This window comes from Ceratotherium simum, chromosome 37 (assembly GCF_057802395.1).
Source record: "Ceratotherium simum simum isolate JZ-2026a chromosome 37, ASM5780239v1, whole genome shotgun sequence".
Taxonomy (NCBI): domain Eukaryota; kingdom Metazoa; phylum Chordata; class Mammalia; order Perissodactyla; family Rhinocerotidae; genus Ceratotherium; species Ceratotherium simum.
Window position 1 is genome coordinate 9,450,264 of NC_141936.1, and position 26,600 is coordinate 9,476,863.

General features: G+C 45.1%; 1 protein-coding gene and 1 pseudogene across 3 annotated transcripts; one reads left to right on the plus strand and one right to left on the minus strand.

Moving 5' to 3' along the window:
* Nucleotides 1-280: 280 nt before the first annotated feature.
* On the minus strand, nt 281-26,241 carry COPS7B (COP9 signalosome subunit 7B). 3 transcript variants are annotated; one of them, XM_087424690.1, is made up of 7 exons: nt 26,098-26,241; nt 19,746-19,923; nt 16,454-16,529; nt 13,848-13,936; nt 11,884-12,086; nt 9,917-10,022; nt 606-2,038 (listed from the first exon to the last, which is right to left on the minus strand). In XM_087424690.1, the coding sequence occupies exons 2-7, from the start codon at nt 19,905-19,907 to the stop codon at nt 1,880-1,882; spliced, it is 795 nt and encodes a 264-aa protein (XP_087280816.1). In that variant the 5' UTR covers nt 19,908-19,923; nt 26,098-26,241; the 3' UTR covers nt 606-1,879. The 3 variants fall into 3 exon arrangements, with proteins under 3 accessions (XP_087280817.1, XP_087280816.1, XP_004427732.1); XM_004427675.3 differs by lacking the exon at nt 26,098-26,241 and adding an exon at nt 21,616-21,724; XM_087424691.1 differs by lacking the exons at nt 13,848-13,936; nt 16,454-16,529; nt 26,098-26,241 and adding an exon at nt 21,616-21,724 and having other exon boundaries at nt 281-2,038.
* On the plus strand, nt 18,165-18,948 carry LOC147912298 (large ribosomal subunit protein eL28 pseudogene; annotated as a pseudogene).
* Nucleotides 26,242-26,600: the final 359 nt, after the last annotated feature.

The following is a 26,600-nucleotide window of genomic DNA, read 5'->3' on the forward strand; positions in this document are numbered from 1 at the left end:
CCAGTCAGGCCACGCTTCCTGGTCTACTCACCAGCGGGAAAGATAAGGATGAAAGAGCACTTGCCGAGAGGGAGTGTGCCTGTCTTGGGTCTAGAAAGAATAGATGGAAAAACCTATAAGGCTGGGAGGTGTTTTTGAGAAATATAATGTTTCCAAAAATGTCCCCAAAATGTGTTCCACTGGATATTACCAAAAAGAATTTGATGGTGACATCCATGTGGGAACAGGCTTCCTCACCCAGGCCTTCTCTGAGACCATAATAATGAATTTCAAATGAGGATATGGGATGCAGGACGTGCCAAATTTATTTAACAACAGAACCCCTTTTCCACAGAGCATCTGTCAAGGGGTTTCATGAAACACACTTTGGGAATGAAACTCTCCAGTTGGGCATAATGCTATATGAGCACATGAACCAGCTGCAAAGGGAAACGAGAATACTTTGTCGACATTCGATCAATGGTAGGCAGCTACTGGACATTTTGGAAAAAGGAGAAATCCATTTTTTAACCATGGTACGGAAACAGTATCACATTTCCCTGAACCACGCTAATCCCAGTCCCTCAAGATCCACCAGCTAGGCAACCCCACACTCCACAGTCACATATATTAAATCGACACTTTTATTTTTTGTTCTAAAATGTGCTTTTTCCCTCAGCAAACTTGAATATCAGTCCAGGACCTCCACCTCCCCTTTAAAAAAAAATAACAACACACACACACACATACTCACACACCACCCTCCAACCAGGTAAAAAATCCCCGGCGATTAGTCTATAACAAATATTGACACAAGGGGAAAAAAGGCATGTTGAAATGTATTAGAATCAGAACCTGTACAAAAAAAAAATTAAAATATAACCTGAAACTGTTCAAGTTCAGAAAGGCTAGTCAAGTCCTTTTCTCTTGCCAGGAGAACGCCATCATCAGAGGGCTCTGGGTCATCAGCCAAGGAGGGGTGAAAAGAAAGAGACAGAAGCAGCAACAGGTCCTTCACCAGATAGAGGGGCCTCGGCACCACCATCCCCACCATGGATGCAGCCGGGAGGAATTAAAGATCTTGGGAGAGCAAGTGTTGGCAGACAGTCCCAGTGGGCAGCTGGGGACTTCACACCGAAAACCAGTCTGAGTAGTCAGAGGCAGCAGGAAGCACGGCCAGCAGAGAACACCAAGCTGGAAGAAACTTCTGCCACCCAGCAGAGCCACAGCACCCTCCATTGGTGCTCAGACACCAGATGTTAGTCAACCCAGTGCTCCCAACTAATGAGAGATTAGAGCTGGGCTTAAGAGGCTGAAAACCCGCAGGTTTAGTAAACATAGCCCAGCATCACATCCCTCCATGGCCTGATCGGAGCTGTCAACAAGGGACAAGGCAGGAGAGGGAAAACAAAGCGTTTGATACCTGGCTAGAGATCACCTGCACCACTGTGGGTACCGTGGTACATGGGGCTGGAGAAGGAATGCCTCCCTCCTCATCAGAGAGGGGCCTCCTCCACAGTCATCCCTGCGGGCCAGTTAAAGATGCCTCCGGCTTATGACTAGCCTGACACAATGACATGGAGCAAAAGAAAAACTGGGAGGGAGACAAGCCCTTAAACAGAGACAAAAACCTCCTGGAGGGAAGCTGGGCAGTGTCTGACCCTGTTGGGATGGCATCAGTGGAGCCCCTGAGTCTGAAGGGAACAACTGGGAAGGAGGGAGAGGGTGAGGGAAAGGAGTTAATGGTTCTTCTGGAACAGTACCAGCAGGGTGGGGAGGCGCTGGTGAGGGGATGGGCAGGTCTGGAACTCACTGAAGGTAGAAAGGGGAGGAAATAGGCCCTTGGTGTCCCCTCCCCACTTGACCCAGGCCTGGTGAGTGCCAGCTGCCCCAGCCGGCCCTAGTGGCGGCTGGAGACCAGACCTTTCACTTTGGACATCTTCTTGGTGGGCTGCCTCTGCTCAGCATGAGGGGGGCACTCCCGTTCAGCCAACTGCTGCTCCATCTCCTGTGCCGAGGAGGACGCGGTGGCTTTTAGTGTCTTCTTGATGTTGGTAACCTGGAGGGAGACACAGAATTGGTGTGCTCGGCCTGTAAGCACCAGAAACTCACTGAAACTTGTTCTCATTATAAAGGGAGCCACCCAGGGAAGAAGCCAGAATCCTCTGCAAGAAAATCTGAGATTATCTTTAGAAACCCAAATGAGGAGAAACAAGCAGTGGCTATTCATGAAAGATATGTGGAAATGAGTCAAGCAAGAAAGTACAACGAATGCTTTATTGGCTGAAAAGAGAGAATAACCCAAGTGGAAGAGGACCATTTGGCAAAGAGGTACAACACAGAAGGTGAAAGAAAGCACTGGTTAATATGGCCTTAGAAAATGAAAGGGTGGGGGCCAGCCCAGTGGCGCAGCAGTTAAGTGCACCAGCTCTGCTGCAGCAGCCCAGGGATCACAGGTTCGGATCCCGGGCGTGCACCGACGCACCACTTGTCAAGCCGTGCTGTGGCGGCGTCCCATATAAAGTAGAGGAAGATGGGCACGGGTGTTAGTCCAGGGCCAATCTTCCTCAGCAAAAAGAGGAGGATTGGCACCGATGTTAGCTCAAGGCTAGTCTCCCTCACAACAAAAAGAAAAAGAAAAAGATAGGGTGACCAAGAATGTTATGCTCAGCTGTTGTTCATGTACGAAACCAAAGATTTTCCCAAGAACTCTGGAATACAGCTCCATGAGTCCTTCTTGAATAAACAAGTAGAGGAGGGACTTCAGCCAACTAAGTGACAAAGGACGAAAATGTAGTAAAAGAACTGGCAAAATGTGATCCCACTACCATTTCCGGCATATCTTTCTTAACAATTGAGGGGCTCAGAAATACTTAAGCAACTCCTGAACATTCTTCCATGCCAGAACACATATCCTCTGCAGCACCTGTATTATTCCATTAGGAATGTTCTACAATTTTTACATGCGTTCCCAGTTTGCTTTTCACTCACACACAATGCTCCCACGAACAGCCTTCTGTGCTTATCTTGGTGCAATTTTGTGAACATCTGTGCAGGACATATTCCTAGAAGTGAGCTTTCCAGACCAAAGGGTTCGCACATTCCTTTTTAAGAACTATTGCTGTACTGCTTCTGAAAAGAGCTGGACCAACTTGTACTTCCACCAACTGTGTACTCTCGTGCCTGTTTATATACACATTCCCCAACCCCATTCTAATAGGTCTTTTATGCCTTTACCTTTCAGCTAGCTGCGAGGAAGAAAAAGGGGAGGGAAAGCAGAAGAGAAAATATTAGCTTCTTTTTTTTCTTTAATCATTAAAAAGAAGAAAGAAGAGAAGGCTGGTGAAGAGTAAGGTACATATTTGTTGGTAAGGAAGTAATCTCTGTTGGGTGGCTTCCATGGCCCCTGGGAAGCAGGTTTGGTTTTCTGGAGTGAGAAGGGAGTCATCAGAGCCAAAAGTTCTCAACAGTCAGAGGATCAGGAGCTGGAGTAAGAGAGAGTGCAAATGCAGAGATGAAACAACACCGTGAGAGTGAGACAAAAATTAGGTTCCTGGAGGAGATCTATCATCTGCAGAACTAGCCTCAACTGGAGTGTAGGTCATTTTTTATTTTGATTCTTGTTGTTTGGAGCCATGCCCCAAACTGCTGTCACTTCAATCAACCCCATAACCTTTCTGAAAGGAGCATCGACAGAGGACTGTGGGCTGGGACAGTGCACACAGGGGGCAGTCTTAGTCTGGGTTTACTCAGTGTCCTGCCAGACCAAGAAGGACCGGCTTGGAACCCTGGCATCCCACCTCCCAGTGGCTCACTGCTGCTTGGCATCTCTTGTTCAGTAGTCACTTGGTGAGACAGGGAGTGAAGAATCTGGAGCAGTGGATGGCTTGCCACGCTTTCTCTTATAAAAGAGATACTTGTTATTGTCTGTTTTACTTCAACGCATATTTTGACAGCCTTGGAGGAGAGATTAAGAAATGTGATTTCTGGGGCCGGCCCGGTTGCGTAGCGTTGGATTCGTGCATTCCACTTCGGCGGCCCAGGGTTCGCCGGTTCGGATCCTGGGAGCGGACCTACTCACCACTCGTCAGGCCACGCTAGGGTGGCGTCTCACATTGGGGAACTAGAAGGACCTACAACTAAGATATACAACTATATACTGTGGGCTTTGGGAAGAAAACAGAAAAAGAAGATTGGCAACAGATGTTAGCTCAGGGCCAATCTTCCTCAAAAAGAAAGAAAGAAAAGTGATTTCTCAGTTTTCACTGCTGTATAAAATAACATTCTAAAGCTTCTCCAGTTTGAAATGCTTTCTAGGTATTCTGAGGAAGATTAATTAAAATCTTAATAGGAGGTAACAGCATCACTTAAGTTTGTTTCTTTGCATATCAATTACTTCTGGGGCCGGCCCGTGGCTTAGTGGTTGGGTGCACGCGCTCTGCTGCTGGCGGCCCAGGTTCGGATCCTGGGCGCGCACGGACGCACTGCTTCTCCGGCCATGCTGAGGCCGCGTCCCACATACAGCAACTAGAAGGATGTGCAGCTATGACATACAACTATCTACTGGGGTTTTGGGGGAAAAAAATAAATAAATAAAATTAAAAAAAAAATTACTTCTGACTCCCAACGTGTTAAAAAATCCTACAACTTAAAAATATACATTAAGAAAATTAAAAAAAAAATAAGATTCATGCCTCATATTTTCAGGACCTGAGATGCACTACCAGAGAAAATTTGTTTTAAGGTTTCCCCAAAAGTTGACAAAATTTTTTTCAAATAAAACATTAGAGGGGCTGGCCCCGTGGCATACTGGTGAAGTTCGGCACATTCTGCTTCAGCGGCCCAGGGTTCACGGGTTCAGATCCCAGGCACGAACCTACACACCACTCATCAAGCCATGCTGAGGTGGCAACCCACATACAAAATAGAAGAAGACTGGCAACAGATGTTAGCTCAGGGCAAATTTTCCTCATCAAAAATAAATAAGCAAATAAATAAATAAAATATTAGAAAACTAACAAGTTTTTGTTATAAGGCCTGCATTTCCAAAAATGGTATCTTTCCAAGCAAATTATTACCTTTCCCATTTAGCAAAACAGCTTTACTAAAAATAAATAAAACAAAAAAGTACAGTTTCCTTAATTTCATTGTAGCTGATAAAATACCATTTAACCTTATTTCCTCAGGTTCTTTGTGCAATAATTTTTACCAATCAGCTTATTCTACAAATAGTTTTCTATATTGATTTTCTCACTTAATATATCTTAGATTTACTGACAGTCTCATAATCCCTACATGAATAAGGAAAAAGTATTTAATCAATCCCCAAATAATGGTTCTAGTTTCTATCGCTTGCACCTATGTTTCTGTAGAATAAGTCACTACAAGCCTAGCAGAAATTAGCTAGCATTTCTTTTTATAGCGGCCTCAGGTGACTTGGCCTGGCTTTGGAGTCAAAGTATCTGTGGCTGAGCTGAGAAGCCAGTTCCTGACCTGCCAGCCCAAGGAGCAGACTCCGCCCTGTGGCCCATTCACCCCAGGCACCCCACTCACCAAGGCAGCACTCCCCTGTTGGCCTCTCAACAGCCGACCAGCTCATCTGACCCCAACACTTTGCTAACTGACTCTTGCTGTATATACTCTTTATTCCCCCTCAAAAAGTTCTGAAACTTTCAGTTTCAGATCCTTTATAATAACATGAAATCATAGGTTCTCATCCTAGTTCCCAAGGGAGCCTGCTCATTCCCCTTCTCCATTCACAGAAGGGCCTGTTCATGCTCTCGTCCTGTTTATACATCACTCCCCACCATGGTAACACAGCCTCCCATCTCATGGCAACTCGATTATATTTAAAAGTCTTTGATTCAGGATCCTGTCAAAAGCTTTTAACCAAATAAACAGACAGAAGCATGGACACTACCCACCCCCTTAATTCAAATGCCTTCATTTACCTCCTCAAGCAGTTTCTCTTATAGAAACTATACTCCCAATAAGCTATTACTGTGGGTGCCCAGTGACTCTAGTGTGCAAGGACAGGAAATGAGACTCACCCCAAGGAAAAACTTGGTTCTTTCTCCATTTCTGAAACATCACTCAAGATCCCGTACCTTCCTCCCCTCCTCCTCAACACACGCCCTCCACTTGAGCCATGCTAGCCCGCTGCATCACACTTGGAAGCAGTCATCTCATTTCTGCCTTTCCTGCACTGTTATTCGAGCCTGGGCAAGCCTCCTCCTTAGCCAGCCACCTCTGACCCTTCTTGTAGAGTCGAGCACCTCTTCCACAAACCTGCCCTGACCACTGCAGGCCACGCTGACTTGCCTCCCCTCAACCTATCCCTGCCTGGCAGTACCTCTCACTCTCAGATGGACGGCCTCATAAGCCGCTGTGTCTCATTTGTGTTTCAGAGTTCACATCCAGCTTCAAGGAAGACTACTGACAAATGTAAGTCCTCCAGTCGTATAAACAACCCAGAGAGAAAAAGAGGGCTTCCTGACAAGTGTCTCTTAGCCTAAGAAATGAGGCCCTTTATCAACAAAGTCTCAGCGCACACAGGGGGAGTGACGTGGCCCTCACACTGGGTTCCATTACAGATGTGCCTTGCTTAAGTCAGCTTGATTGGTAGCATTTTAAACACACAGAACTCACAGCGGAGACTGCTGAACCAATGACAGACTCTCATAGCTGAAGGGGACTTAAGAGTCAACTGGCATCTTGCAACAGCTGGGCAGGCCTAACTGTAGACAGCTTCTTCTAGGACCCAGAGTGGCTGCCCAGATAGGTCTACCAATTAAACCTATTTCTGCCTTGTGGAACAATCTTGAGAAGTCTAATTCCTCTTTCACAGAGCCACCCTTCAAATGATGACAAATATCCCCACACACTTGTCTTCTTTGGCCTAAATGGCCCTGGTCCTTTCTAATGTTCTTCCTTGAGTGGCCTGGCTTGCAGACCAGCCCTGTTCCACTTAACCCAGATGACCTAGAGTCTGTCAAGCCCCTCAAAACATGGGCCTCAGGAATTTTCAGATGGGACTGCACCTGCTGACAAAATTGCAGCCTAGCTCTATCAGCGACCTTAAATATTCAGGCAAAAGGAGAAAGAAGAGCCTTCTGGGGTAGGAAAACTTCTTCCAGTTAAGGGGCAAAGCAAAGGGGGACAACAGGAAATAGAGTCCACACTTGGAGAAATGCTACAAAGACAAGGAGAGCTGGAGACGGTGAGAACAGCTCTCCAGGAGGAATGAGGGGGCACACGCTTGGTGCATGCTAACAGCCAACAAGCATCAAGATCTGTCACAAACTTAACTCCTGAGGGATTTTCTAGGTAATGGAAAACAGAGCTCACTTTGTCCAATTACTTTTTATTACCTACATCACTGGAATATAGCCTATTTCGTGAAGGTAGCACAAGCTATATACTGACATTCCACAGAACATCAGACATAAGCACATTCAAATACAAAGAAAAATACACTCCAAAATCAAATATAAATGAGGAGGTACTTTTGCTTCAACTAATCATTACCTCCCTCCAGAATGACTGCGGAGAGATAATGAAACAACTCATAATGTTACTGTTCTATCTCCCCCAGGTATGCTAGAATTGTAAGTAACTAACATGTGTTATTTCTGTGAAAGGCGAGAAGGAGAGAACATTCTTAGGCAGTTTGTGATGGGGCTGAATGCATTAAGAGGGAAGCTCTTGAGTTAATACTCACCAGAAGAAAGCTGCAGGTACGAGATTTGGGGGAAAAAAAAGTTTTTCCCTCTGAGAACAAGCAATCTAATTCAAGGACAATTGAAGAAAAGATCAACTTAGTTGAGAAAATGGCTAGAAATGTTAGGTCAAGGCTAACAGAAGCATAAATACAAGCAGAAGATGATAGAATTACACCTTTTTTCTTTGTAGATTTGTTTTCTTTTCAAGTCAACAAACACCTGGTGGCACCTTCTATGTGCCTTAAGCTGGGTTGATGATTGGCATCCTACACTTAGTAGCCAGATTATGCATTTTCAGAACGGAAAAACTGACAAGGCTCTGGGCTTTGACCATACTCCCTCTCTTCTCATACTGGTCTGTTCCAGATTTCTAGAAGATTATTAAGTCAGGAGATTGTTTTAATTGGTGGTGGAGGTGGCCTTGGCCTTTTCCTCAAATTTCTTTCTCTCAAACTTACTCAAATCCTCACCCCCACCTGGTAGGATTTGAGTAGGTAGGTAGATAGGTAGACCACAGTAACAAACCCACATGTGCTGGCTCTCTCTCTTACTCTTTTAATAACCATAATTTAAAGAGCCTATGCTATTGTCTAAACACTGGTCATGCCTCAATATTAGTCACTGCCTTCTTTCAAATGTCATTTGTCATGGAAATAAACTTGAACCATTCAGAATCCTAAAACTAATATCATGCATCTTCACTAATGACCACAATCCCAGCCTACTATCTACCACACAGTTAGCACCAGTCTGGGCACAATGGGGCAGCCAGCAGGGATCAGCCTCCTCCCGGGCTACTAACCAGGTTAAAGATGGTTTGTTTCACACAGGCTACCCCAGGTCAGGTGGGCATGTTTCATCTCCAAATCTCATTTGTTTCCAGGGTTTGATTTACAGGGAAGAATCAATGGAGAGGAGAGAGTGGCTGGCCCTTCCTACTTCGCTCAGACATCAACCCCAGGTGAGAGAAGAGGCCACGATATTCAAGAGAGGGATGACACAGCTTATTAGAGAAGTGGCAGGCTCACTTTCCTCATTTTATTTGTCTCTGGCTAATGCTAAATTAAATGTTGGTCGTACTTCTTTGGCTAGAAGTAGGGTTAAAAACTGAGTATCTGTATGTGTATATAGGGGCGGGTGAGCGTGTATGTATATGTGGGTATCCAAAATAAACTCTCTCTAGTCCACAAAAAGCAGAGTTCAGCAGTCTAGTGACACACTTACAGGGCGTGCCAGATACAGTACAACAAACACTTGAGCACCTACCACGGGTAGGATGGGACAAGGAGCTGGTCTTACCAAGACAAAAAGAACACAGTTTTTATTTTCAAGGAGTACACATAGAGTAGGAGAAATCTTCAAATTTCAAAAATCCCCCTTTGAAAGGCACATCTACTTATTTCTATGTTCCTTAGCTGTAATCCTGGGCCCCACTCTGCCACATTCTTGGACACCCTATTTATAAAACTCATTAAATAGATTAATACTTCAAGCCCCATCATGCTAGAAAAGGACTTCCAATGCTAAGTTTGATCTTAGGGGTTCCAAACAAATTCTGAGGTCCATCCACAAGTGTCCAGGCTACAGGCACACAAACAAATGCCCATTAACTCAAAGGCTGGGCTGTGTCCCTCCAAGAGGCTAAAAGTGTCCTGAACACTCAGATGTCACCAAAACCACACACACTTTCATTTGCATTTGCAGGTCATCCACAGAATTTTTTCCCTTTCTTCTTTTTTAGTATGAACTAGATCATGCATTTTAACAGGTTAAAACATGAATGTACAGTTTAGAGAAGAAGAATAAAATGAACACTGTGCGGCTTAAGAAGCAGAGCAGTACCAGGGCCCTGCAGCCCCACGTGCCCCGGCCCAAGTGCACGCCTCCCTCCACCCCACCTTGTGACCACCATCCTTCCACCCGTCTTTAAGGGCCATCCCCAAACTCGTTTCTTTTGCTCTACAGCTGCAAAGTGCATATATACTGAGGAATTATAACATTCTCTGCTCTCCAAGCCTGCTCACCCTCTGCTGACCAGAATCAGAGAGGAGACGGGGAGCACCAAGAGCAGGGACCGTGTCACACCCACCTCTGCCCCAGCACCTAGCCCAGGGCCTGTGTGTTGGTGACTGCTTGTTTCATCCACACTAGGACTCACAGGACAAAGGAACAGACAGCAACACCCTAGAGCAGGGAACGAACATTCCCTTCCTTACCTCTGCCTCTACCTGCTGCTGAGTTCGGCTGTGGTTCTCCTTGTACTGATTGGCTCTCAGAACTTGCTGCTCAATGCCTAGCAGAACCGCTTCGCAGCCATCACACCTACAAAGGAGATAACCAGCCCTGAGCCAGAGAAAAGCCTGGGAGCTCTCCTCCAGCCTCCGAAATCTCCCTTCCCGAGTCCTTATGGGACGTCCTGCAACACCCTCTCTGCCAGGGCTCTTGCCCCTCCACTCCTTCTCAAAGACAAGCATTTCTGAATACATAACATAGGGCATGTGGAGACAAACATGGAGGATGTGGGGTGGTTTCTTAGAATACAGCTTTAATTACCAAACTTTGTATCCCACGGGAAAGTTTTACAGAATGTGACATGAAAGGAATTAGGAGAGACTGTACAGGGGGCACTGATTAATCACTTTTCTCAACAGAAAAAATCATTTTCTAAAAGCATCCTATTTTGGAGATCGCCCCTTCTCTCAAAAGTTTAAGTTACCTCCTAATTGCCATCCCACTCTTCATTATTTTATTTTTCCCACTTTTTATTTTGCAAATTTTAAAACCTAAAAAATGTTGAACGAACAGTACAATGAATGCCCGCCTTACCCTCCACTTAAGATCAACAGTTGTGAACAGTTTGCCATATTTGTAGTACCGCTCTACACACCAAGTCTGTTTCAAACCTAGCTCTGATGCCTAAACACAAGTTTTAAGAATCTGCACTGGGAAACACCCTGGGATGTCACCTCTGGGTGGAGACCCCCACTCTGGGTGGGGCTAAAAAATACAAAGCCAGACTATGGACAGGGTAAAACTGTATTAGCCTCTCACAAACGGAGTAGAGAGCCCGCTTTAGTAGAACTGGAAGCCTAGACTTTATGCCAGCACATTTTCATGTCAGGGGTATTTTCTAAGTTTATTTCCCATTTATTCTGATTTAACAGTTTTACAACCTTTTGAAAGCTCCTGCTTGTGTTGCATGTTGTCAGGGAAAGGTGTCTGGGGCCACACTTGGGACAGAACTTGGGGTGGGGGTGAGCAGCACACACCCTGGGGTCCAAAAGTAGCTGAAGTGAGGGAAACTCAAGGGCACAGGACCCCAGGGGGTCAAAGCTAGGCCATACATCTCTGGATCTACTCCTCTTGGGGACAGGCTAGAGATTCAGTCTGTTTTAAAGAAAACAATTTCCCTAGCCCTCTGCACAAAGCTTCCTGCTCTGCTTCATGACCCCCAACACGCCATGTGCCTGCCCGGTACATCATACTCTAACCCTCCTTCAAAACTCACCTAAAACTTCCATGAAGCCCATGTGTCTTCATAAGCCCCAAATCATTTAACTAACTCCATAACAAATCCTTGCAGAACGTGCAACAGCTCTTGCAAACATCAAATTCTATTAAAATAGAGTACATGCAAACGTGCCACTTCCTTTTATATACCAGAATGTTGTTATCATATATTCTGTGAGTCTGTGTTCCAACTGAGAATAACCCACTCCTTGTCTCCAATACCCCTCACAGTGTTTTACAAACACTAGTCCAACAGGTTACTGACGCTCAACACGGGGTTCTCTTCTCCAAGGAATCTTACCGACACTAACTTCCTGAGCGTGCTCCACCTGAGGCTGAGTTTGGAAAGCACAGGGTCAGCATCACACAGCTAGGCTTCAGAGGCTCCACCTGCCAACCCCAGGCATTTTACAGCTCACTACTAAATGGCCCCCACCTGCACTAGGACAAGAACTATTTTACAACCAGGGCACCAGGAGACCTGAAATGATTCCTGTTGCCACACAGCTATAGTCACAAATGGCCCCTCCCTCTGGCTTACTGTCCCAGGGTCCCAGGTCCCAGGCAGCCCCAGCTAACACCTGAAGATGACATTTCCCCAGGCAGAGGCACAAAGGGCGTGCTAGATATCCCGCTCCCTAGAGAGAAGGGACCCTCCTTCTTCCAGGCTCACCATTCGTGCAAGGTCTTGACAATATTATTGATGTCCTTCTTTCGGATGTCTCGGCCAATGCAGAAATCCACTTCTAGCAGCTGGTTTCGCTGGTCCAGCTTGCCCTGAATGATGTCAGTGTAGACAGCCTCGATGATGAGGTCTTCTAGCTCCCGGAGATTCCGCATCTCCAGGTCCTTCAGCAGCACGGAGTAGGGGATACACTGTAGATAAGGCCATGTGATATTTACAAAAACCATCAACAAACATTCAAGAAAACGCAAGCATTACCCACATAGGCAACAGGTGCCTCAAGGCTTTGGGAAATGCAGTCTAGTGGTAATTATTAACATCTATGGCAACAAGAGATGAATAAATGAGCTGTGAGACCTGTGGGATCCAAACAAGACCCACAGCATCTAGGAATGCATTTTCCTAGATTCTCTGCCTCCTGGACTTCACCCAGCCTTCAGCTTTCATGCTCGGAAGCTTACTCTTAGAGATCTTAAAGAGTCTTTCCAGAGGAGAAAGGCAAATACTCAGTATATGCCACTTTACTGCCTTCTGGAAGCTTGCAGACTTTGCATAAAATGCCAGATCATCACAAAACTCCCAACAATCTCAGACACTGAAGAGGAGAACTGGCTGCCTGCCCAGCAGAGCGCAAGCAAAAAAACTTGCAGGCTAACACATCCCCCTACAGGTGGCCAGTGGGTACTGCCAGCTCAGAGGTCATCCTGAAGTTTACAAGTGTATTCTCAGACTCTTGCAACCAATGTCAATTCCCCAACAACAGTCCTTTATTGGGCTATACCAACATTCTGCACAACTCCAAGACCATTGGATACCTAAATATCCAGTTTTCTGCAAATCCTCTGACACATTACTATTAGTCTGGAAATGAACACAGCAATCAAATCTGCAGAGATAGGAGGAAGATATATACAGAGAAGAGCAAACATTCCTAGAGGGGTTTTCGATGACTAAACCTCTGAAATCCAGGGGCGGTAGATGGGTTTACAATGACAGGTTGCAGAAACGAGGAAAAAAAGTTACTCCTACTCTTTGCTACACTTGAGAAGTCCATGATCGAAAAAAAAAAAAAAAAGTCAGGTCCTCATTTCCTAACAAAATAAGCCTCCCACCTGAAATGCCAGGCTGAGAATCAGAAATTTATTAGACCAGATAAAATAATTTCAGGAATTGAAACAGCAATCCAAGAACAAATATATGTCTCTCAAGCTCAATCATAGAGAGAAAGTGCAAAAAGCAAACTTTTCCAAAGGCATAGCCCCACAAAAACTTAGACACTTAGGCTGGGATTGGGCAGAGAGCCAAAATCAACTAAAAATTAAGTGAATCTGGATCTTCTTTGTTAACGGCTATGAGCAGCTGGTTGCAAGGCTTCTAAATCAAGTGGGGCAGAGAACTCAGAGAGATGTAGTGGAGTGGTATCTCACAGAAGGTTAAGGTCTAAACTTAGCATATAAGGCAAAAATTCAGATCAGTATAATTAACCTTGAAAATCCCGAGGAAGGCAGCATATTAAAGATCTACCTCTCAGTAAGTCCAACCTAACAAGTTTTCCTCCAGCATTGGCACAGTTCACTGTGCACTGAGCAACAGATGAAGTGGCTAACTTGCCTTGAGATGCCCTGCTGTTAGAAAAATGTCTATCTTTAAACACGTATCTTTAAGCAGTGGCCCTTTAGCATGGCAAAATGCTTGCACCAAGTGAGGCACCATGGCATGCCGGAACTGAGACCCGCTGATTCACAATCCCTCCTGGGCATACTTTTCCTGAATGGAACGGTGAGTAATTGTCTACACTAATTTAATTATCTTTTTCTCTCTTGTCCTTTGCCAAGCAAATTTATGCATTTATGATGTGACTGTACTATGTGTAGCTGGGAGTTCCCATGCTGATGCCAATGAGACACCTGCCTCGGGGTGAGGAGGAAGACAGGAAGGGGTTTGGGACTAACCTTCATTCTCGACGCCAAACTCACGATGGTAAGGTGCTTCAGCTTGTTCTGCTGAGCTTTGCTTAGTTCTGGCAGGCTCTCCTTGCTGGCTGCTCGGTCCCACCCACCACAAAAATCAAGACACAAAATAAAATTAGGATTTCTTTATGGAATAAGCTCACCAACTCCCCACACCAAACCTATCACTGAATCACTGTCATGACTCTGCACTTATTCATTGGGCAAATGCTCCAACAGCACCTCCTGTCTTCTTTGGAAAACCATGGGCTTCCAAAGAACAAGAGACTCAAGGAGCTTAGTCTCCTGAAGAGCCAGGCATGAATGCACAAAATGATACGAAAATTATCTCAATGGAATACTATTTGTGCCCTTTGTGACATTCAATCAAGTTCAACACATCTTCACTGAGCATCTGCTATGTGTAATGCACTGTCTTAAGTGATTCAGGATAATCAAGGATAAACAAGATGGGCTATGTCCAGGCTGCTGTGCTATACAACTCCAGGGGCACCAACCACGCAGAGTTGTGCAACTCAATGGCCCTGGACTTGTCCTCAGTCTTACAATCAGATGTTTCAACAGTTAAAAATGCAGGACAGAACTACCAGAAGGAAGGTACAAACTACTAGAAGAGAACAAAAGGGTGAGGAGGAGGAGGAGAAGCGGAAAGGGAGAGAGGGAAAGAAAAAGGCGGAAGAGAGAGCAAGTGACTGCAGTCACATTGGGGAGGTACAGGAGAGGAAAAAGAAGAAAGATGGAGTTTGCCATAAGCCTCGAAGGATGGGAAAAATTTGAGTAATAACAATAATGATGATAGCAGCAACGACAGCAGCCGTGGGTAACATATACAGCAAGCTTTACTTAGTGCAAACGCACACACAGATCCATACGTACACACAACCAGTTAGTCCTCACAACAACCCATGAGATAGATTCCCAGTGTCTTCAATTCCTTATCCATAATGCTGGATTCCAAAAAGGTGAATCCAAACTCATTTTTTTTTCCTTGAGCGTGGTGCTGAAATTCATCTGGTGGCAATTCCTGACCTGATTTGAGGCAGGCTTTTTTACCCCTCTTGTTGTGAATATTTGTTTTGCTGCAAAATTATGAATGTGTTTAACTACAGGTGCTGCCACATCACTCGAGGGTGTTACACAGAAAGGTATATGCATCATACTACCTTTCTGAAGTCCCCAAAATTCTAAATTCTGAAACATCTAGCCCAAGGAGTACAGGTAAGGGACTGTGGACCTGTATTATTATTCTCATTTTAGAGATAAGGAGACTGAGGTACAGATTATTTAATTTGACCAAGGAAGTGGAAGTGGAGCTAGAATCTCACAAAGGCAGTCTGGTTCCACAGTCTGTGCAATGCTGCCTCTTCAGTAAGGAAGAACAGAGGACACACTCATTGGAACAAAGGGAAGGTCAGAAAAAACTGGCAAGTGGCAAACTGTCCAGTTTGACAGCAGCACAGAGTAAACAGAAGTGACCAGTGAGAAAGAAAGTGAGAAAGAAGGGGATGTCAGGGATGTAGTAGGGAAGGCCCTGAGTCACGTTACCAAAATAAACTACCAGGCTTTTGTCACACCACTAAAATAAACAAGGGAAGCCAGATCAAAACAGCTTGGGTAGAAGGTACATTAGCGTTTGGACATGCATGCACCTCATTCCTGATATTGAAGATTCTAATTTAAAATAACTCAACTGACCTATAAAAGACAATGGGCTAAGTAGATTATGGAGTATTAGATTATGGAATATTAAAAATGACTACAAAGATTTAAAACATGGATAAATGCCTATGAAATAAGTGAAAAAAGATATAAAATTGTATACATAATCTCATTACACCTACATAATAGAAAGCATGAGGGGGAAAAGTCCAGCACCACAACGCTAACAGTAGTTTAATGGTGGCACAATCATGAGGGAATTTTTTGTTTTTTTTGGTGAGGAAGATTAGCCCTGAGCTAACATCTGTCGCTAATTCTCCTCTTTTTGCTGAGGAAGACTGGCCCTGGGCTAACATCTGTGCCCATCTTCCTCCACTTTATATGGGACGCTGCCACAGCATGGCTTGACAAGTGGTACATCGGTGCGCGCCCAGGATCCGAGCGCGCCCAGGATCCGAATCTGTGAACCCTAGGCTGCCGCAGTGGAGCGCGCGCACTTAACCACTACACCACTGGGCCGGCCCCAAGTGAGTGACTTTTATTTTCCAAATTTTCTTCAATATAGTGATGTTATTTTGATAATATTTAAAACTCTTCAATACTTTACAAGTTGGTACTCTAACATTTCATAACATTCCAAGTGTTCTATAAACACCAGTCCTCAAGAATCTCATCTAAAAAATAAACAAGGGGTACATTTATGGATGAGCATAAACAGAGTCCCCATTTTACCCACCAGGAATAAAAGGTGAGAAGGGAAAGTCCTCCTGTGAGGTCACCTACAGCGCACAGTAAAATGGGAACCAGCCAGGTCAAGGGGTGCCCACCCCATGCTTTATATCCCAGACCCCAGTGATCCTCATGGAGGGAACACATCCAAACAAGCGACATAATTAGGAAAAGTCTTTGGAGGATCTTAACCAACTCACCTATGTAATCTGGATATGTTCCATAGGCAAACAGGTTCAGCAACTGCAAATAAGCAGCATTAGCTCCTTCTGCAAGCTGAGGAGGAAAAAAAACAGACCAAGCTGCTACCAATCCCTGGAGGGCTCAAGCAGAGGGCGGGTGTGCCACGGTTCTGTACTGCCTTATTAGTTGGTCCTGAGGTCCCTTCCAACTCTGATTCTTTGGGAAAAAATAAATAAGATTGTTATGGCCCCAAAATTAATTTTTCTCTCTCAGGAATACATGTTTTACACTCCACAGAGCACGACCAAGTAACTGCTTTGCTCACACGCGCGCACACAAAGCAGTAAGCACAGGAAGCAGCTCGTGTTTTCTCAGGATTCCCTTGCCGTTAAAACGAAGACTGGAGCAACCTTGTCTACACAGTAGCCTGGCAGGTACAGCACAAGCCACTGTCAATCCAAACAGAACAAAGTAGGGTTGTTCCAAGTCTCAGGACTACATGGGGACCACGAATGCTGGGAGAGATTAGCTCAGCATAAGGTGTAACAGAAGAGCCAGGTGGGGACAGGAAACTAGGATATCAGGCTGCCGCAAATAAAATTTTCATCAAAATTACTTATTCCTTATTATTATTCCTTATTATATTCATTCTTTGCTGATGGCAAAGAACCACCTGTAGAAGAAAAATGAAAGACAGACTGTTTTGCCCGGAACTGCTCTGTTCTGCTGTGAATTACCTTAACTGGGTGTTTTCTTTTACTCACAAATATGTACCCATTACTCTTCCAATTTACCAAACTTCATAAAGCCTAAACAGGAATATCCAAGTGGTATTCTGCAGACACCACTAGTAATACTACTGAATTTTAATCATCTTTTTAAAAAAGGTTCCAAGAACTGCATCCATAATTTCAGACCGCTGAAAAAGGCAACTAGTTTATTTCCAACTCACATTTGGAAAAAAACAAACCGTGGGGAGATAAACATGACTTGCTTAGCACCCTAATGAGAACTCTGGCATCCAAATACCCAGTCTACCTCCTGAGGCCCTGAATCAGAGGTGGAGAGACCATCAAATCTAGCCCCCACTTTTCAGACAGACAATTACAAAACTAGCTGTATCACACTATTTTCTCTAGAGCAGACACTCCAAAACTTCTCCCACTGCCCTAAATCCATCAGGTCTTTCTGGCTTTAATTTTCGTCCATCTTAGCCAATCTTCCATCGTTACAAAACAACTACTTGGCATATTTGTTCAGGCTTTTGTGAACCTGAAGGAACATATTACCCCTAGTCATCTCTTCTGTTGAAAAATGATGAGCTATCAAGCCATGAAAAGACATGAAGGAAATTTAAACGCATACTACTGCATACTAAGTGAAAGAAGCCAATCTGAAAAGGCTATATACTGTACGATTCCAACTATGTATATGACATTCTGGAAAACTCAAAACTATAAGACAGTAAAAAGATCAGTGGTTATCAGGGATCAGAGGAGAGGGAGGAATGAATAGGCAGAACACAGGGGATTTTCAGGGCAGTGAAACTGAAACTTGTCTGTATGATACTATAATAGAGGATAGATGTCATTACATATTTGTCCAAACCCATAGAACGTACAACACCAAGAATGAACCCTAAACCGTGGTCTTTGGGTGATAACGTGTCAATTCCAGAGTGCCAGGTTCCACTGTGGTGGGGGATACTGATATTGGGGGAGGCTATGCATGTGTGAGGGCAGAGGATATACGGGAACTCTCTGTACCTTCCTCTCAATTTTGCTGTGAATCTAAAACTGCTCTAAAAAATAAAGTTTATTCAAAAAAAAAAATGAACCCAGTTTTCCTAAATTTTCCTCAAAGGATTCCTTTCCCATCTTTGGTAAATGAAATTTTTAGTGAAAGCCTATTGTGTGTCAGGCTACATATTAAGCTCTAAGGAAACAATGGTGAGCACAGTACACCTTACCCTCACAGAGCTTAAAGTCTCGCAAGCAAGACTCACAATAAATAAAAAGTCACAAAAACTACAAGTGGCTCTTTCTGTCTCCAGCTGTGGCAGGGAAAGGAGATGATGCCACGTCCACACATCTGCAATGGATAGTCATGGGGAACTGCTCCAGGTTCCTGATCAAGAGGAATAAGCAGACATACAGCAGTGAGTCCAGTAACCTGAAGACCCCCAACTCCTGCTACAACAGGCTGATTCGCCGCAAGGCTGTGGGCGTGGAGCCAGCAGCCAACGTCAAAGGTGTCCTAGTGGTCATGAAGTGAAGAACTGGCCAGCAAAAGCCAGCCACCTCCTATGTGTGGACCACCATCAACAAGAACACCCACACCCCCCTCAGCAGCACTGTGCACATGATCCACAAGAACAAGTACTGCCCACATCTGCACATGGCAGCCATCCGCAAAGCCAGCGCCCATCCGCAGAGCCAGTGCCATCCTGGGCAGCCAGAAAGAAGCTGTGATGATGAAGAGGAAGCCAACCCACCTCACCAAGAGCCCCTGAGCACAACCACAGGGTAATAAAGATGTCACCAGACTTTCCAATCAATCAACCAATATAAAAGTATCAATCAATCAATATGAAAGTATCCAAAGTCAATCAATCAATATAAAAGTATCAATACATATAAAAGTATCCAAAGTGGGAAGGAGAGTTTGAAAAGTATAGGTTGCTTTACATCTCTTTGTTCCACCTGGTCATTCTTCACCAGATCTCATTTTTAAGGCACAATCACCAAAACTGGATACCCAAGGTTTTAATAACAACAAGCAAACAAAACCAAAAGGACTACTTCCCAGCTTGTCATGTCATATCTTTTTCATACATCTATGTTAGCACAACATTGCCCTTTTCCACAAGAATAATATATTCCTTATTCATGCCCATCTCAAGTCCAATAGCAATCATTTTCTGCTATGTATGTACCTGACCGATCTTGTCTCTATTTGCACTGGAGGATTTTTGTCCCTAAGAATGCCTGAAACTACCCATTACACATCAGTCCATGCTTATACTCTACTTTTCTACTTTATCAAGTTCAATTGGATTGTTTTCCCTATCTTTCAAAATATTAGCAACCCAATCTAATTTTACCCCAAGTTCTGATAAAATATTGACTAGAAGGAGCCCAGGACATCACCTTTGCTCTCCTCCCTTGCCCCACCAATTCCCATCCCTCCCTCAACAGGGCACCTCACAGGTCCACAAAGCTTCAGCACTGAAATTCCTTGAAAACCTGGAGAATCAAAGGAAGGCTGAGAACAGAGAAGACAGAGAAACTGTCTGGAAAGTGCTCTTACCTCCTGCACATTGGCCAGCTCCAGCAGTTCTCCAAAGACATACACTCCAGGAGCCTCCAAGACTTGGCTTATGAGAGCAGTGAGGGCTGAGCCACTGGTACCCTTGGCTAGTAAAATAAACTGTTCCAGCAGGTTACTTGAGGGTTTCTGTTCACCTGCCATTCTCTGGCCTGGAGATCTGTCCAAAAGAAAGTTTCAGTCATTCTTCCTTCTCCTTTGCAAAGTCGATGCTTATTTAATGCTGGATCAGACATTGGAATACTTTAATTTTATAGTATCCAGAAAGAAAAAACAGTTCCTGAGTCCAGATGCTATGACCACTTTGTGAGACGGGTAGGATTCAACCCAGAGTTAAGGATATTTTGTCCTTATTCTGAGGTTTGAAACACACTTAGTAAAACCCACTTCACCCCATCTGGCCCTCTCCCAAAGGCAGCACTTTCTAAGCCCTTAAACCTAACCAAGACCTAAAGAAACACACAGGAGTTTCTCAGCAGCTGTTTAATATCCACCTCATTTATAGACTCTAGTTAAGAAACAGAGAATCTTGCCCACACATAGAGGCAGCAGATGTAAGCAAAACCAATCAGTTACAGCTTCCAGTGTGTCATCAGAATCTCACCTACAGCCAAGAAGGGGTAAGAAAAAGACACAAAAAGCAGACAAGAAAGATGTCTCATTTAATTAAAGAAGTTATTTAAGCACAGAAAAGGGGGGAAAATGATCTTGAAAGATAAGCAGCAACATATTCAAACTAAGAAAATACATGCTGTGTAAGTCCATGAGGAAAATCCCTCTATTCAGCCTCCTACTGATATGTGACATTTTACCAAACATGACTTCAGAACTTGTACAAAAACTCCAGAAAACAAAAAGATTTAAGAAAACAGTGAAGATATTGCTTTGCCATCCTGAAGACATTAGGTACAAGAGGGTCCCTCCATTGTATAATCTAATTACACGCTGAATGCATGTGAACACACACACTGCCTACCTTCTCTACAGAAGTCCCGCATAAGAGAAGATTACTCCTCCAAAAATGATACATATTGGGGCAGCGGGATAAAATGAAGGAGAACTGGTATAGCAGATTTAAACAGAGAACAATTCAAAGAAGGATAGTTTGGTGCAAGACTAAGTTTTCCAGTGGAGGCAGACACACAGCCCAGCAGCCCTTTTACAGTATTAGAGAAACAAGTACGTCGCCTCACTGAGGGTTACCTAAGACGGTCTTATCGGAATCAGGAAAAGTGAAGTGCTAGGGCATAAAGGTTGCTGAGGAGGGAAGGGGAAAGAGGAGAGAGAAGGGGAGACGGTGAAAGGGAAAAGGAGGGGAGGTGATGGTTAGTAGAGGAGGACCGAAAACCTCTCTTCCAAGTGGACACGTGTGAAGAGACTAAATGCAAGGGCCTGGGGGTGGGGAGGGAGTAGACAAATGGACAGAAACTTCGGTCCGTCAAAATAATCTCGGTCTATGGAGCAAAGCCCGTGGGGGCAAAAGTAAAGAGGCGCCGATAGTCGCTTTCTTCTGGAGTGGGAGGGCCCGAGAAGGCTAGGGCCACAGAGGAGATGGAGTCCCGTCCTTGGGAGGGCGCTATTCTGATAAACGGCAGAGTAGCAGAGGCAGCCCTCGGGGGTCGGGAAGAGAGAGCAGCCGCGGTGCGGGAGCTGAGGGTCGCTAGCTGGGGTGGACTCCAGGGCGGGCGGCGTGCTCCCAGCAGGGCCGCGGGGGCGGGGTGAGGACCGCGGGGCGCGCTCCCCCGGGCGGGGGCGGGGCGGTGTGGCCGCGGGCTTTCCCGGCCGCAGGCGCGCAGCCGGACGGCCCGAAGGAGGCAGGCGCGCCGGGCCCCGCCCGCTGGCCGGCCCCTACCTGTCTTCAGCGCCTCTCCGTCCTCTGGGTCGCTGGCTCAGCCTCCCGGCGCCTGCCCGCAGGTTGTCAAGCGTCCATGATCGGCCCGGCGTCCGACGCTTTTCTGCCTCCGCCGACCCGTTGCCCTTGCGGCTCCCCCGGAAGCCTCCCGCCGCTGCACTCGAGTTCCGCCCACACTAGGTTCCCCCACCGCGTTCGCAGACTCAGGCCTCCAGTGAGGCCGGGGCCGGGCATAGAGGGTCCGAGCACGGCGTATAATCTAGGAGCTCGGTGGCGAGGGGCCGAGGAGAGGATGCAACCTAGGCAGTGCTGGGGCCCAAACCATCGGCATCCTGGGCCTGAAATCCACTCCTTTGGCCGAGCTTTACCTCTAGGAGCTCCCTATGGCGACTGCCGCTACCCTGGGGTCCAGGGACATATTAAGCCTACTAACAACTACCGTTTATTGAGTGTTTTTCCATGCGACAGGTGCTGTACGTATTCTCGTCGAATTCTCATAATAAGTCTATGGCCTAAAATATTATTCCCATTTTTCAGGCGAGTTAACTAAACCTAAATATCCAAAAGGCAGTAAGTGGCAAAGTCCGATGTGGAACCCAGGCTCTCTGAAGCCAATGACCATGTTCTTCCCTCTATTTAGAAAGTGTTTTATAATAAGCAAGAGATGGGTTGAGCCAACAATGGTTCTGTGACCAAAATGACATTCGTGGCGTTGCATTTGGTAAGTACCGACTCCCCTGGAAGATGGCTGAGAAATGCTACATATCTGAACGCTTAAGCTGATTTCTCTAAAGTATGCACCACAGACTTTCAGGTCTTGAAGAGAGGAAAAGAACCTTATTTGCCTTTTGTGCATTAGAGTGCAGAAATCAGACAGACAGATGCAAAGGAGCCTAGCATCAACCCACTCATTTATTCAAAAAATTTCTCTAGCACCTGTTACATTCTACAAGTTTATATGAAGAGAAGACAAGGTTCTTGCCCTCAAAAAGCTTCAATGTGTTAAGTGCTATGAGAGAGATATGACAACGCTTTGGAAACACAGAAGAGAATATTGGGGAAGAGAAAACAGGCATCTTTCAGGCGAAAAGGGGAAGAAAAGGGGGACAGTGACCACAATCACAGAGGCTTGCGCTGTGCAGCATATACTGATGCTGAATAGAAACTAAGAGTGGCTGGAACCCAGGGTTCAGGGGTGAGAAATGAGGGCTACAGAGCTGGAGTCAGGTCATCAAGGGTCTTGGAAACCACATGCAAGGCACTATACCCAGTAAAAACCTAAATACAGTGAAGTTCCCACCTGGGAGAGCTCACAGCCCCTTGGAAGAGACAGACCTGTCCAGTTATGACAGACAGTAGCCACAGGCACCCTAGGGGTACAGACAAGGCTCTCCTGACTGTGCCCTGGGGAGAGATGATTTAAGGCAGACTTCTGGAGGAGATGAGGCTTGAGTTGAGCCCGGAAGAATGAGCAAGCAAATCATAAATGGCCTAAGCCACGTAAAGGAGTTTTTATTTCATCTTAAGGGCACTAGGGAACAATTTAGGGTTTTTAAGCTGTGGAGAGGTAAGAATAATTGCCATTTTAGAATAACCACACTAGCTGCTATAGGAATGGATTGGGTGTGGAGAGAAGTAGAGGCAGGGAACCCCGTGAGGTGACTGATATATTCCAGATAAGAGATTGTGAGTTCTTGAACAAAGGTAGTGGCAGTTGGGCATGAAAAAGCAGGGACACTGTTGGAGACATTTAGACCATAGAATCTATCAGACTTGGTGACCAGTTGAATGCAGGAATAGGGAAGGAGGATATCACCAAGGAATCTGGCTGGGGTGGCCAGGCTGTCTGGAGGTGGTGTTAAGTGAACAGGGCTGCGGAGGAGAAGGGGCAAAGTTGATGGTGGAAGGAAGACAACTAAGTTCTGTTTGAGTTCATAAATATTCCAGCAGAGCCTCCACTTTCTCCAGAATAATGTCCAGACTCCAAGGCTGCAGTTAAAGCCCTTCTCAGTATGCCTCCCTCCTACCCTTCCAGCTTTGTCTCGCTTCACCCTCTTTACAGCCCAAACTCCAGGCCTCCCCATGCCCAACACAACTTACACGTTCCCTCTCTGACCCCAGGGTCTATGGGTCAAGTTTGCTCCCTCATCTTTTCTGCAATGCTCTTCCCTCATATTTGCCTGTTAAAATCCAACCAGCCCTGTACGCAAAGGTTTCTTAAACTCGATGCAAAAAGCACTAATCATAAAACACTGAACTATTGCACTACATTAAAATTAAGGATGTCTGTTTATCAAAAGACACCAGTACGAGACTGAAAAGATAAGCCACAGACTTGGAAAAGATATTTGCAAATCATGTATCAGACAAAGAACTCCATATCCAGACTATACAAAGAACTACAAATCAGTAAGAAGACAAACAGCGCAATTTAAAAAGTGGGCAAAAGACTTGAACAAGCACTTCACAGAAGAGGATGTTCATATAAGCATATGGAAAGGTGCTCAACACCAGACAATGTAAATAAAAACTATAATGAGATACCACATTTAGCCAAAATGGCTAAAATTAAAAAGACTGACAACACCCAGTATTGACAAAGATAAGAGTCAACCAGAACTCTCTTACACTGCTGGTGGAGGTGAAAATTGGTACAAACATTTTGGAAAACTGGCAATATCTACTATTGCTGATCATATGCACACCGTACAAGCCAGCAACTCCTCTCCTAGAAATGAGTCCACAAGAAGGAACATATAAGAAGCTCATTGCAGCTTTATTAATAAAAGCCAAAAATTGATAACTGATTACCTAAATGCCCATCAACAGTAGAATAGATCAACAGTGCTATATACAGACAATGGAATACTACTCACGAATTTAAAGAAAAACAAGCTACTGCTACATACAACATGGATGAATTTCACAAAAATATTGATGAATGAAAAAAGCCAGACATACTGTACATATTGTATGATTACATTTAAATGAAATTCAAGAACAGACAAAACTGATGTATGGTAACAGAAGTCAGAAGAATGGTTACTGGGATGGGACGATGAAGTACTGATTGGAAAGGGGCACAAGGGGTGCTGGAAATATTCTATATCTTGATTTGGGGGGTGGTGACACAGGTGTATACATATGCAAAAATTGTGCCCTTACTGTATGTGTTATACCTCATTAACAAAAAAATATAAAGATGGGGCTGGCCCGGTGGCACAGCGGTTAAGTGCATGCACTCCGCTTTGGTGGCCCGGGGTTCGCAGGTTCGGATCCGGGGTGCACAACGATGCACCACTTGTCAAGCCATGCTGTGGCAGTATCCCATATAAAGTAGAGGAAAATGGGCATGGATGGTAGCCCAGGGCCTATCTTCCTCAGCAAAAAAGAGGAGGATTGGCATCGGGATGTTAGCTCAGGGCTAGTCTTCCTCACACACACACAAAAAAATGTAAAGATAAAATTTTTTAACATAGAAAAAAAATCCTGTGCATCCTTCAAGTTCAAATGCGACCTCCTCCATCAATAAATGGAATACATCTCTCCATCAGAGCCTCTATAGCATTCTGATGTCCTTTCTTTTATGCCATTTATCACAGTCCATCTTGAATCTCAGTGGAGTCTCCTTATTTTGCTAACTAGATGGTTATCTTCCTGGTGGCAATGACCATGCCTTTCAGCTTTTATAGAAAGCCTGGCAAATAACAAAAGCTGAAAAAGCTGTTTGTGGAATTACATGGAAGGAAAAATTGGGTGAGTGCCCAGATGGGTGAGAGAGGGACAGGAAGAGGAAGGAAAGCTAGGAAAACAGACAGGAGATCTTCCAGGAAACTTGAGCTTACACTACAATTTTACCCAGTTCCTGAAATCACGTTAAATGTCACGTTGAGCAACAAACAAACAAAGAACAAAGCAAAACACCAAGTCCTACCTAGACTGAAGATAAACATCACACTCCTTCATTTGGAGGAAATCCACCAAATAAATGCTTACCTAACCTCTGGGTGTTTCAACCCTGATGGGGAAACTTCACCAGGGAGAAGAATAACCACATAGCCAAGCTGCTAAAAATATCGCCACCCTAGTGTGGTGCAAAGAGCCCAGAGCGTGTCAGGAAACTTAGGGCCGAATTCTAACTCTGCCCCAACTTGCTGTGACCCGTGGACAATCTCCTTGCCTCTCTGGGTCTCAGTTTCCTCATATGTAAAACAACAGGGGTTGGATTAGCAAATTATCTAAAGTCCCTTCCTATACTGATATTCTGAGTACACTATCGATATCTCTCCCGGTCCAACGCAGGAGCACACCAGAAACCCCTGCAAAAAACGTAAAAGGCGCTCCAGACCAACAAACAAGCAAGGTTTGAAGGAGTCATTTTGTCTTATTATCTTTCATGGTTTAATCAGTGTTTCTGTTTGTTGTTTGCAGCCTTACCATGATTTGCAGGAGATTTCTGAGTTCCATGTAAACAAAAGTTACCTCTCTGTGGGCTGTCATCTTCTTTTGAGGGTGAAGAGGGTCTTGCCGCCTGGTTTCAAGTCTCCGGATTCAGAAACTACCAAACCTGAGGCACGGTTTATGAATTTGCGCACACTGCGCGGCACACTGGAGTCCAAGTTACAGAGGACTAGGGTGCAGGGAATGCTGGGATTTGTAGTCCCTGGGCCTCTTTGTTGCTTGCTGGGATCTGTGGTCCCCTGGGATTCTGGGAAATGTAGTCTCCGCCACATCTCACGGTGCAACCCGCTGTCATCTCAGAGCCCTTGTGTGCCGAGCAGCGGGAGCAGGCCCCTCGAGCCTCTGCAGATCTAAAATCCTCCACTGGGGAAAACTCTAGGCAACAGCACCGAATGAAAAAAAAAAAAAAAAATTTGTCCTACGGGACTTCCCCGGGAGGGCCCTTCCCATTGACGCTCATCGTGCCCCCTTGAAGCCGCTGAGTGTTTCTATTGGCTATTCAGGATGCCAATCGCCGAGGCGGG